Source organism: Mycteria americana, chromosome Z (assembly GCF_035582795.1).
Source record: "Mycteria americana isolate JAX WOST 10 ecotype Jacksonville Zoo and Gardens chromosome Z, USCA_MyAme_1.0, whole genome shotgun sequence".
Taxonomy (NCBI): domain Eukaryota; kingdom Metazoa; phylum Chordata; class Aves; order Ciconiiformes; family Ciconiidae; genus Mycteria; species Mycteria americana.
The window spans coordinates 41,144,997-41,158,258 of NC_134396.1; the positions used below are offsets into that span (position 1 = coordinate 41,144,997).

Consider the following 13,262-nt stretch of genomic DNA (forward strand, 5'->3'; position numbering starts at 1 on the left):
ATTTGAACTGCAAGTACACCTGGCGGGTACTTGACTTGTAATTAAATTTGTAATGCTTTTTGCTCTCTGAGGCATTTTAAAGGTAGTTACCAGTTTGAACTCAGTTATGTCATCTTTTTCCATTGTGTTTTTTAAAATGAGTGTGAAGCTTTTTGCTTAATTGTTACAATTTAAACATTACAGTGGATTATGCTTTATAGGCAGAAAGTAAAATTGACTGTGAGGTTGAAGATGAACAGTGTTATTTTTACCTTTTTCAACGATGAGATGATTAGCAGCATAAACAAACTGTTTAAAACTGACATTGTTTTGTCTATTTTTACTTTTTTATCTTCAGTTGGTTTTATTCTGCTTTAGAATGGAACTATGATTTATTAGAACTAAATAAATTAATTGCATGCAAAACAAACTCATTTTTATTGTGCTGAGAACCAGATCTCTGATCTCATTTTGTAATAGTAAACTATTACTGAGACGATTGCAATTTAAAAAAGAAATAAAATATAATTGAGTAAAAACTAGAATTTGAAAATGCATTCTAGTTTCTGCATAAAATTAGAACCAACTTTGTGGGAGAGTGCTTCTTAACTGGAAGAGGTTGGAGTTCCTATAATAATCTGTGCTATCCAAGTTAGGAATACAAAAACTTGTTTGATCTTGCTGAAAAGATCATTTGATAACAAAAGTGAAATTTGACAACCCCCCTGCTAAGATTTTCATGGTGAATGAAAGTCTGGAGGTGGGAAAAGCTGCTGAAGGAATCATACATCTTGTTTTTAATAGTTATGATTACATCTTCAGCATTGTGCATTCCAATGTCATGTAGTGAGTCCACTATTCTGCAAGACTGCTTCCAGCATTTCAGTGGTATGATTGTTGTTTGTCTCTTGGATTATATAGGAACTTCTCTGAGAGCATTCATCGTTCCTGGAGACGTTTCTCTTTGGTCACTGTCTCTAATCTAAGGAAGAATATTGTTTTCTGCAACTGATTTTCTCTTTTAGATGTTGCTTTTAAGCATGCTAATGGTGTGCATATTTTATTGCCTTTTAAATGAAGTGTGCTACAAGCAGTAACCCAAAAATTTTACAACTAGTTGACATTCATGAGAATTTTGATCAGTCAACCCTCTAAATAATCTTTTTAGGAATAAGTACATTGTAACATGCTAGAATAGATACAATATTCATTTCTTATCACCAATATACTGCCATAATGTTCCTTAGTTTCTTCCATTTGTATTCAAAATTGTCAACTAGTGTTTTTAATAACTGGGTAGAATAAAACTTGTATAACACTTTCAGTTACTTGAAACTGTGAAATAGCTTACATGACTGTTGATCACAACAAATACTGTTATTCACCAGAGGGAATTTCCATGTGACTTCCATGAAAATAGAGGAAGGACAAAAAAGTATATGTAATCTATTTTCCACATTAAGGAATATCACGTCTATTGCCATTACCATTACATATCATTCTTCTTTTGCTATACTAAAAAGGAATGGTAGAAAAGTGTTGTTGCTACCATGTGTCTTAAAAAATACTTGGAGTCAAAAATATCTGTAAATGCAGAAGGAAGCTAAATTTCCTTCAGGTGAAAACACAACAAATCCCTTGGAAGAATTTTAGTCAGCCACCAGTAATGTTTCCACTGACTTCTTCCTCCTGGAGCAGGAATTGTGTTTACTATTCTTCAGAGAGCAACAAGGTAGTAAAGTTATAATACTGCCAGGTAACCTTGTGCTTTGAGGCCTGATCAGGTGAGTTTTACTTTTGACATTCAGTGTAGCAAGGGCTAAAATAGTTCTTTTGGCTTAAGCAAACTAGTTTTAGAAATGACTGATAGGTAACTGACCTTATAAAGCACATCAAAAATGTTTCACTACTTTTCAGAGTGTTTCCAATGTAGTGTAATGTGCTTTATACCCTAATTTGAGTAATGTGCACTAAGCTATAAAATATATTGCCATCTTAAAGCATACAGCTCTTCTCTGGAGTAGAATTTTGAATATGTATGTACTTGTTTAATGTTACATTTGTATCTGTGTACAGAAAGCATAGGAACAATGTGGGACCAAGCAAACCTGTTTCTCAGCCACGAAGAAATATTGTAGGCTGCAGAATACAGCATGGATGGAAAGAAGGGAGTGGACCTGTAACCCAGTGGAAGGGCACAGTTCTTGATCAAGTTCCTGTAAATCCCTCTCTCTATCTTATAAAGTATGATGGATTTGACTGTGTGTATGGACTAGAACTGCACAAAGATGAAAGAGTTTCAGCACTTGAAGTTCTTCCGGACAGAGTTGGTAAGTGTTTGGGGTTTTTCTCCTAAATCCACGTACATATAAGCTGACTTACTATTAAATGTTCTCCACTAATCTCTCCAGACTTTCCCCCAGATAACATCTGACCACTTAAATGTTACTAGTCAAATTCATTTTTGCCACATGTCAGGTAATCTAAATGCTCTATTTTAATTTTCTTGACTCCACAAAGATTTGATGATACCAGTGAGTGCAGTACTGTCTTCTGTCTTCAAGTAGTATGCAGTACATTCTATAGTTTTTGCTTAGAGTCTTATCCCTAGGAACCATATGTAAAGTTAACATTGGTATTTCTCTTTAAATTTAAACTCTGAGCTGTCTTGGCTGTGTTGTCTGTTGGGTGTGTTTGACGGTAATAATGTCACATTTTTCCTCATGTACTTTGCATAAGTACTTTTAATAATGGGGTGAAAAGGCATTTTCTAAGTGAAATAACTTGGTTACTAGCAAGGCCTTTTGATTTTCAGAATTAGCACTGGATTCTGAAAACTGCCGGTATTTCAAACTGCAAAGTTCAATATTTACCCAAGTAACTACTAGTTTATAAACAGAATAAGCTGTTACTTCTTCTGACTGCAAAGCAATTGGTAGCAGTCTCTGGAGTGGCGTTAGGGGGAACCAAACCCCAGAGTTTCATTAATAACTTCATAGAGCTGTTCTGTGATTGGCCTCTCTTCCTCTTCTCCCCTGCCTGCCTTGCTCCCTCCAGTGTCTAGTTAAAATACAGAGTATTCACTGCTGTGGCCTTGATTGATCTCCCTTTACCTTGCATTATGATTGTTTAATCATAGGGAGTATGATGATACATTGTTATTTTAACAACATTTCTAAAGTTCTGCAGCTCATCAGTAGTAAACTCTCTGGAATGGAAGCATTTGTTTTGTATATGAATTGACTAACTTCCAGTCAAATTTGTTTATGAATCAGGGTAAAGATTATTTTTCACAAAGACATATATCTATGCTTTTGAATGAACTTATGAAATGCTGTCATTTCAGCTTCATCTCGAATTAGTGATGCCCACCTGGCAGACACAATGATTGGTAAAGCTGTGGAACACATGTTTGAGACAGAAGATGGCTCAAAAGATGAATGGAGGGGGATGGTTTTGGCTCGAGCTCCTATTATGAACACATGGTTTTATATTACCTACGAGAAAGATCCCGTCTTGTACATGTACCAACTCTTAGATGATTATAAAGAAGGTGACCTTCGCATTATGCCTGATTCGAGTGAGTAGGCCAGTTACTGTTTTCTTCTAGAAAGTGGCAGCCTTTTATATTAATGTTTGGCTGTGGTTTATTTATGGACAGGAGAGTTGACAAACAAAGATATTGTTTGTTACTCCCTTTAATTTTTTTTTTTGAAGTATCACAACTAACAAAGGTTATAGCACAACAAAACATCTGTGTTAACTGCTGAAATTTTTTACTTTTATCAGCAGTGACATATGCAGGAAAACCATTTTCCATACTTATTCCTAATTCTGCTGAAAATCTGTACGTACTACTGTGGAAGAGTTTATGCTTGGACTTTTTTAATGAAAACTGATGAACCAGAAGTTTTCCACTGTTTTTTTTCTTATAGAAGTAATCGCAGCTTGTTGAGATGGCTCTTGATTTGTGTTTCTGAAGCAGTTCTTGCGGGAATAGTATTTTGGGTCCTACTAATACAGTCAGATTAATTTCACTGGGGTAGGTGTCTTCAGTGTGAAAAACTTTTGAGTAGTTTCTTGGGGGAAAGCAGTACTAATCTTTGAAAATTTGTTTCTTCTTACATGTGCAACACTAGCAAGAAAAATATTTCAGTAGATTAGGAGGCGTATTTTTTCCCTCCCTTCTTGAAGTGAAAGTCATTGGGCCTTTTCCTATTAATTGTAGAAGGATTTTCACAGAATCAATACTGTTCAAGAGATTTGGGTAGCTAGTACAAAACATAGGAAAAAACTTGTAAAGAATACTTGTTTTTTATTTCTCCCATCTATCTAAAACTCTGACAAAGGCAGTCTGGGCTTTAAAGAAACTTAATAATTGGGTAACTGTAGTGGTTGGCTATGTAGTGCTTTACATAAGTATTAGTTACAATTAATTTGTTGAGTTTGAGACTGTCTTCCCTCAAATCTAGCACTGATAACAGTCTGCTGGCTGAATAAACAAGTGGCACTTATTTGCATAACATCTGTAGTAATCATCTGTTCAGATTACACACACACACACACACACACACACACACACCCACCCACCCACCCACCCACCCAAAAAAAGCAATGTATCTGCTGCTTGTAAAGAGTGAGCCACATATGTTAATGGAAAAAAGTGACGTTCTTCCTAAAGAAATAAAGCAAGCTCTTTCTGATTTGAATCTTCAAATAATTTGTTCTTTGTCTTAACTGTTAAAAAGGACTTGGAATGTATTTTAAGTCTGCTTTGCTTTCTTCCACCTTTGGGGGTGGGAGTAGGGAAAGAGCTTATATGCTTTCCATTTAAGAATTAATTGGGTTTAATGCACTTTTTCCTCCATGCTTACCACAAGATTATCTACTGTTTACCTGTTTCCAAAACACTTCTAAGTATTCACTACCTTCCCTGAATCCAAATGCTTTCCAGATCTTTTGAATTGTGTCAGTGATTGGATGTTGAGAGTAGTATTTTTCAAATCAGATTTTAGAATACCTGGAAGTATGTCTGTGAATTTGGTGGAACTTGCCATAGTATTATAACTAAAATTTCTAGGGAACTCTCTCTTGTCAAAGACAGGCTTTGCATATGTGAGGAGACCAAAATTGAGTTAATTTCTTTTACGCTTTTTTTGGTGAGGGGAAAATGTATTGCTGGATCTCATACTAAAATTTTGTCAACACTTCATAATTCCTTCTAAATGAAAAAATGTAAGAGTTTAACTTGCATCTTTGCCAAGGAAGACTCCTTACATAAAACTGATATTAACAGAACAATAACTGTGTGACAGTGCATTTGTAGAAGAACTGAAACAAAAATTGAAAAGAGAAACTTCTTAAGTTTGTGGAAGAATCTTAAGTGTAAGTACAAGCCAATCTATTCATTCCCTGTTGGTTTTCTTTCTCCTTTGAGAGTTCTTTCACAACTCACAGAACTGAAAAGAAAATGGGTGAAATCTGTAAGGGATTCTTAACACAAACTTGGAACAAAGACATTAATTTAAAGGCTTAGGTTTTCCAGAACAAAAGCCACATCAGGTGTGACCATTACGAAGAAAATTCCTCACTGGAATACAAACACAAGTTTATCAAAACTAGTCAAAAAAAAGACAAGTTGAGAAAGAAAGTGTGGTTAGCTTCCAGTTCTCCAGTACAGTGCTATACCTTTTATCACATTTGTTCTGTGATTGGCTTTTAACCAACCCCTTGGCAATTGGCATGTTACAAATCACGCCTTTTTTTGTATCCAAATTTAGCATAGGTATCATCTAAAATACAAGGATATTTCTGGCTAGGTTTTGCTAGATAAGCAATTAATATGGTTAGACTTTTACCAACAGCATTATTCCAATATGGACTCAAAAACCCCTTTTTAATAAGGAGTTTACACGTACTGTCATCTTAGAAGAGATGTTCTTGTTGCAGTGACATGCATGCACTGAAAGTTTGAATAATGTGTGTGGGAAGAGGGAGGGTTAGTTTGGCTCCCTTTCTGCTAAGGAGACACAGTGCCTTTTTCTGCTGGTGGCTTAAGTTCAATTATCCACAGACACTTTCTGTAACTTGTGCGTAAACCTTCATGTCAAAAGATTTACTTCTCTTACCAAAGTGCTATTTTTGTCTTAATAAAACTGAAGACAGTATTACTTGAAAATTTTTCTGCAACTCTACTTCCTAGAAGCATGGCAATCATTAGGTGCTTTTCTGAAGAAAACTAATTTTCTACATACTCTGTATTTAAAACTTCTTATTGTTTCATAGGAGTTTTAAAGACGACTGCAGTTGTCTTCCATATTGAAAAATTCCATGAATGTCTACCAAAGTACACTGGTTTTGTGTTACAGATGATTCACCTCCTGCAGAACGGGAACCAGGTGAAGTTGTGGACAGCCTGGTAGGCAAACAAGTCGAATATGCCAAAGAAGATGGCTCAAAAAGGACTGGCATGGTCATTCATCAAGTTGAAGCCAAACCATCTGTCTATTTCATCAAGTTTGATGATGATTTCCATATTTATGTCTACGATTTGGTGAAGACATCCTAGACGTCATAATGAACTTTTGCCAAATTTGTGGAACTATTAAATGTAAAATTTGTAGACACAAAGACTTGACTGCTTTCCAGTTTAATGAAAGCTTAAATGTCCCTGCGAACCCACAATCTCTGCCAGCAAAACTGTTTTGTTCTGAATAATATAAACAAACATGACACATTTTGTGTAAGAGAACTCCTTTTCTTGAAGGAAGTCAATATATTTGGGCAGGAGGGAGTTAAAAGCAAAGAACAGCTGCAATTCAAGCTGTGTAAAGTTGATCTAGTATTGTAATCATTAATCTAAATTTTTTCATAGATTTTAACTTTTTCTTCAACCTGCACTCACCTGTTCAACTGCCACATGCAAGTGTAGTTTGATATTTTGATATGCCTTCTTTTGTAACATTAAATTTAATTTCTTGGCTACTGGCAGTCCTTGTTTTCAGGGTTGGGACAGAGGTGACTTTTCTGAAAGTTTTAAACAGTTTGTGCAGCATTGAGGAGTGCCTAACCCAAGTAACATCAATCTGCTGTGTTTCTACACTTTATTTCAAATTTAGCTTTTTAAGAACTTGCAGTACATGGAAATACTTGTGCATTTTTAGTAGTCACAGGGCAGTAGGATATCAAGTGTTTGACTTATGCACCTTTCAGTGAAAAGGCTTTAAACTATAAAAATATATCTAATCTGTATAACCAGTTAATTAGAAAATACAGGTTAATGGCCCATATTTACAAGTTGTAGGAACCAGTAAAATACATGCAACAAGGCTGCCTTCAATCCTAAATGTACTTCTTTCTTTGTTTTGTTATACACACTTCTTAGCAAAACCCAAGTGCTTGGTGCCACAACTTTAACAGTATATATGCTACTTCAGAAGAATTTAGACTACGCATTGGCAATCGGTAGTCTCTCATTTAATATCAAAACCTAGCAACCTGAATGTTTGTGTGTGGACTTAGAAGCCTAACAGTAGTTAATATTTTACATGGTAAATACAATCTCATGCCAGGGGGCTGGGGGGTGGGGGTCCTTTTACATTGAAGACTTACTTTAGAGAAGGAGAAGCATTTGTTGCCTTCTGCTCAGTCTGTTGCATTTCTTTGTATGTATGTTTGTTTTGTTTTTAACCATTCTGGTTCAAGAAGGCATCTTCCCAACTTACTCTTTTTCTGGCTTTTCCACATAAGGAGTGTCCGGACAAATCTACAGCTTAAACCTGTTGTTGCCTTTTGTGGTGTACATTGTACTTGCTTTGAGGTATGCTGTTAACGTGAATTTCATTCTATGAACACTAGAGTTCTGCATGCCAGTGGTGTACTATCTAATGGAAGCTATAGGCAGTCTCAGTGGTTCAGTCATCTGCATTAGATTGTGGATGTAAATAGCAGCCCACAACAGCAAAATCCTTTCACGGTTTTAATCTTGCAAGATAGCTGTAAATCAAGATTAGGATTTTTAAGTGTGGCAGCTTTTAAAAGTATCAGAATTGCAACAACGATCAGCACAGCAACAAAATTGTCATGTTACATTAAGGCAGAGCTCTGCAAGTTTCAAAGAACTGCTTCACAGAAATACAGTATGTGAAGACAGTCAACACTGTTGATGGAAGGAACAAATACTCTGATATCCAACCTTATGCCATTAGTGGAAGGATGCAGGAGAGGTGCTGTTAATCAGAGATCAGAGGTCCGGATGACCTCTATTGTGGGTATTCTTGATATTGAAGACTCAGTGGTTTAAGCCCCTTTCTGTCCATTTTTTTGCCTGATTTCATATTTTAGCCTTAAGGCTTGTGCCTCATTATGCTGTTGAATGGTAATAAATACTCTCCATATAAATATGATACCTTAATTCTTTGTCCATTGCTACTATATTGCATTATGTCCAGTATTTCATCATGGGCAACCAAAGGCAGGCTATTGTCTTTCAGTGAATAGTTTCTCAATGCAGTCTTTAAGCACTAAGTACCTGAGTCGTAAATGTTCCTTGTGTTTTGAACAAAGTGAGCAGATTTGCAACACAGTGTTTTCATCCTGCAGATCTGTTATGTGTTTTCTATTGACTCTTAAGAGTCCTGCATGTAAATCTCAAAGCTGAGCCTGGCTCCATGAGCCCAAGTTGGTATTTGTGGCACAAGAATGAGTGAGTGTATTGATTATACACAAGATACATGAATAACCTAGTATACTGAACTTTGGGCTATATATCTGAGGAATACAAGGTTTGTTTTGAAATATCTGAGGTTTAGGTCTACTGGAACATTTTTAGCATTAGGCTTGCATTTGTGGGTTTTCTGCAAGCCCCTTGAATACACCACATATTCTGCCAATTAGAGTATAATCTATAAACTGTAAATTTTATGATTGTTTTTAGATGTCCCCGTTGTCTGTTGCGTGGATATTTCTTTTCATCTTTTTTTCCTCTTTCTTTTTTTTTTTTTGATAGCTTAAACCACCTTTTTGAGGCTTGAGACTAATTCCACTCCCTGCCCATCTGCTTTGGGCTTTGTTTTAGGCTCATGTTTCAGATCTGCATGCAGTGCTTGCGTTACCCTGGTAACTAAATGTTGGTTCCTTGTTATAGGGGTTCAACATTACTTTCCAAAATCACATAGGGCTTGTGATGGCACAAGCTATGGATCTTTGTATAAAAGTTATTCGCCTTTCACATTTACCTGCTGTAGTATTGTTGTATATTGTGTGTGTGCGTGTGTGTGATGTCAGGCTGCCATGTAAAAATTTTTAAAAGGAAAAAAAAAATTTAAATGCAGACCATCCTTTTTTGCATGCTTAGAGGGTTAGAACGTTCAATGTAACAAACTAAAGTTGCATGTTAAAATGTTTAGGTTTTTGTTTTGTTCTGTTTTTATTTTGTGTTCAGTTTTTTGTGAATTTGCTTATTGTGCTGTTTTAATGGTTGTTAGTAGGATTAAATGCACCGGTGAGACGAGCATAGTGCCAACGGAAGGTAATTTTCCAGTTGTATGTGTCATACAGCATTTGAAGGGACCATGTATTCTGTTAAAGAAAAAATAAAATCACAGTTGATTAGCAAAACACTACATTTTTCTTCTTTCTTTTTGAGTGCCAAACCCTAAACTATGTTGGAGTAGACTGGGGAAAACCCTTTTTATTGCCAGAGGCAGAAGCCTTCTTTAAGTGAGTTATTTAAAAAGGGAGGCTTTATCTTGTTGCTTCAGGGAAAAGAATTATGGTAAAAAACAGTTTCTGGTTCCTTGAAAATGCTGTGCTTTTGTATTTTACATCATTAGTGCAATTTGGATGGTTCTTGGTATGTGTATAGTTCAAAGGTCTTCGTGTTCACATTTTAAAATTAGGTAATGACTTCATCTTTAGAGCTTGGTTTCATTATTTTTATTTTATTTTGAACAATGTAGACAGTTCCCTGTTCTCTGCATTTAGAAGTATAAACACTTTAAATCTGTTACTTAATTCTGTAAGTAATTTTTATAATTATGATGTAACTCTATCCTTAAAACATTTAAAATAAACCCTTTATGTGCAACTTATGACTGTAAACTTTGTTCTCATGAGAAAAATGTAGTGATGTGATTTCAGATTGTGAAGAAGCAGTTTATTCAGTTTTCTAATTAAAAAGGATTTATTATTTTAATCCTGAGCCATATATGCTGGTATAATACTTGCCCTATGAAATAGATTTGGCTTTGCAAGCAAACTTTTATTCTCTTTTCCAAGTAACTATAAATGCTGGTAAGGTGGAACTTGGCTAAGGTAAGGCGGACTGCTTACATGGTGTCTTACCAAACACAGAAAAACTCCTCTCCAGGGAATTATGCAAGTCTGTGAAGGAGCCTCTGTTTCCAGAGCACACAAAGTATTTCAGCAGTGGGGAACAGCAGAAGCATTTGGCAGTGTTTAGGTAATACATTTGTCTGCTTTGAATTAATAAAATTCAAAATTCAATTAACCACATTTTACTGATTATGAAAAAGCAAAGTTGATCCAAATTAAGAGGTGATGAGCAGGGAAGATAAGGGTCACCATGCTGCAGATTTTTTTTAAGTCCTGTAACTTGTTCTGATCAATGCATGAAGACTTAATTATTTTATGTTGTTAAATAACTAAGGCAGACTTTCAATACTGAACAGATTTTCTTTATTCCTACTTCTTTTCTGATAATAAAGGGGAAAGTGTTATATAGATACCCCAAAATACTTTTTTGGCACCAAGCTCGTTAGATGTAACTGAGGATCTTGGAGCATGCCAGCATGCAGTTGGGATGAATACCCAAGCGTCTTCAGTTCCCTTAGTTCAGTGTCCTGTTTATTGTATCCTGTTGCCTGAGAGACTGGTCCCACTGAAGATTTATATTGTGTACATCTGCTGATTAGGGAGAGTCTAAGACTTTGCTTTAGCAAGAGCATCACATCCCAAAAGCAGATGTTAATCTGTGTGAGCTGGCTACATTAAATTATAGTTAAAAATAGATACACTAACATTTTATGACTAATGCCTGAACCTGATCTGCATTACAGCTGATAAACCACCTCAGTTTTGTAGCATTTCTTTTCTCTTCATAGAGGAAGGAGTCTTATAAAAACGAAAATATTTTTGTTCTCTATTACTGTAGTAAGGAAACTGCCTCTGAAAGCTGGTTACTTAGGAGCTCATTTACAAGCGGCTCAGATGTCGATGCTTTGAAGACAGTAATGTCCCACAGATTTAGGAGGGTGAGGGTAGGAGTCCTACCTGGAGCTACAGCTTTAATACTACTGTACCCTGTTTTCACATCTGTCAGGTTCCTCCATGTGCATATGAACAGGTTATATTTTCAGAAAAAAACAGCTTCTCTTTCTGCTCAGTGAGTTTTTTATTTCAAAATCTAAATTTTTTAAATATGCTGTAAACAGTTGAGCTGCTGATGGACTCCATTGTTTTTTCGGAAAGAATAAGCTTTAGTAAGGATATTTTGGAGGAGGTTGGGCTGCTGCAATTTAAGGTCATTAAGGTCTAAAAGGAGAAGTAAGAATAGGTCAAGGAAAGGACAGGTAGGTACTTTCATCCTCAAGCACTGGATTATTAAAGATTCTCACTTTTTTTGCACTTAGAAGCATTTTTGCAATCTAAGTCTTGTTTCTTTTTCACTGAGTAAGTTCCTGCGTTGGCATGTTACATCACTTAACTCTTTTCTCTGCCAATATCGATACCTTACCATTATAATTCATTTCAGGATTAGCAGCCTGGGAAAGTTATCAGGCCACTAAGCATTTTTTTTTCATTTTTTTTCTCTTCCCATTTTAATAGTTTACTGCCCTGTGTGAATTCCTTGATTACTCTTTGAAACTCACAGTGCAGAGCTGCATATGCACAATATAAAGCTGTGTGTGCACAACAGAAAGCAGCTGGGGTCTCAGCAGTGTTTAAATAAGGTGATGTCTACTTAACACTTCCCTATTCTACTTAGATGTTAATTACAGATTTCTGCAGATTATTTTTCTGAAATCAGTTACGATTTGCATAACTTCACTTCTACACAATTTGTGTAAATGTTTTTGTAGCCTGACACTTAAAAACCTATATGCTTTGGCACTGGTTCCACCCACCCCACCCCTGTGCAGTTAATCCTTAATTTTACTTGCATTCAGTGGAGTCTGACTTTCACAAGTCCTTTTTGAACATTTTGATGCATTTTGATGCCACGTTGTTCCTCAGGGTTCTGCACAAAGACTGACCTGTTCAAAGCTAACTTTGGTAATGAACATGGACATCTGCACACTTACTTTGATTTGCGCAAACTTCTTCATAAGAATGTTCCACCCAGACCTGACATTTGAGAGGCATACTTTTGTTAATAAAATAATCAATACAACCTTATGCTACTTTAAATGCACACTCAAGTTAAAGTATTTAATGTAAACAGCTGCTATTTTGGGAGGGGAGAGGGCTGGGGGTTTTTTTATGTTTGTACAGAAGATTGCTCAGTGACAGGGCAGCTAGTCCTTTAAATATGAGAAAGGAAAGGTAAGATCCTTACATGTCACTCAACCAGATTTTGGGCTGATGATATTTAGTTCTGCTGCACTAACTATCTACACATGGTATATATTCACCATTAAACTGGACTGTGGGATGACTTCTTAAATTATCTCCACAAAGACCTTTATCTTTTACCACTGGAGTCATGTGCTGGGAATACTGGTTATGCTTTCCATAAAAGTTCTAATTAATTTGATTTTACAACACTGTTTACTAATTCCTAGCCATTTTTAACTTACAGAAGCAGATGTCTAACTTAAACTCTCATGAATTTAATGAATGAAAAAAAACAAAGTAACCTTTTAAGCTGTAAGAACAAAATAAATCAACATTAACAGCAGAAGCATTAGAAAAGAAATCTGTAATGATTCAAAGGTTGTGCTCAAAAGTGTAAAAAGAATAGCAACAAGTTATACAAGTAACTTTTTACTACATTACCACACATTTCATTATGGGAGGTTGAAACTGTGTTTTGCTGGGAATCCTCATTAATCTCCGCTTTTCTTCACTCATTCTCAGTTTTCTGCCTTAAAAGGATATGCATTCTGCCTGACACAAAATTCTCTTCTATTGTTAGTGAGGCTCAGTGTGTTGTCTATTCAGAAGCTGGCAGATAGCATATAAGTGAGGTGGAAAAGCTAATTACTTTGATTCAGAATTTCTGATGGTAGGGGAAAAAAAAAAATTACCCAGTATCTACTATC

General features: G+C 35.8%; 1 protein-coding gene across 12 annotated transcripts in view; it reads left to right on the forward strand.

Moving 5' to 3' along the window:
* The window catches only part of SPIN1 (spindlin 1), a 57,693-nt gene extending 47,633 nt beyond the window's left edge, over window positions 1-10,060 (forward strand). For all 12 annotated transcript variants that reach the window (XM_075488746.1, XM_075488751.1, XM_075488750.1 and 9 more), the window contains 3 exons: window positions 2,056-2,309; window positions 3,326-3,559; window positions 6,348-10,060. In XM_075488746.1, coding sequence (XP_075344861.1) covers window positions 2,056-2,309; window positions 3,326-3,559; window positions 6,348-6,547 — 688 coding nt within the window. In that variant the 3' untranslated portion in view covers window positions 6,548-10,060. The remainder of the gene's footprint in view (window positions 1-2,055; window positions 2,310-3,325; window positions 3,560-6,347) is intronic.
* Window positions 10,061-13,262: the final 3,202 nt, after the last annotated feature.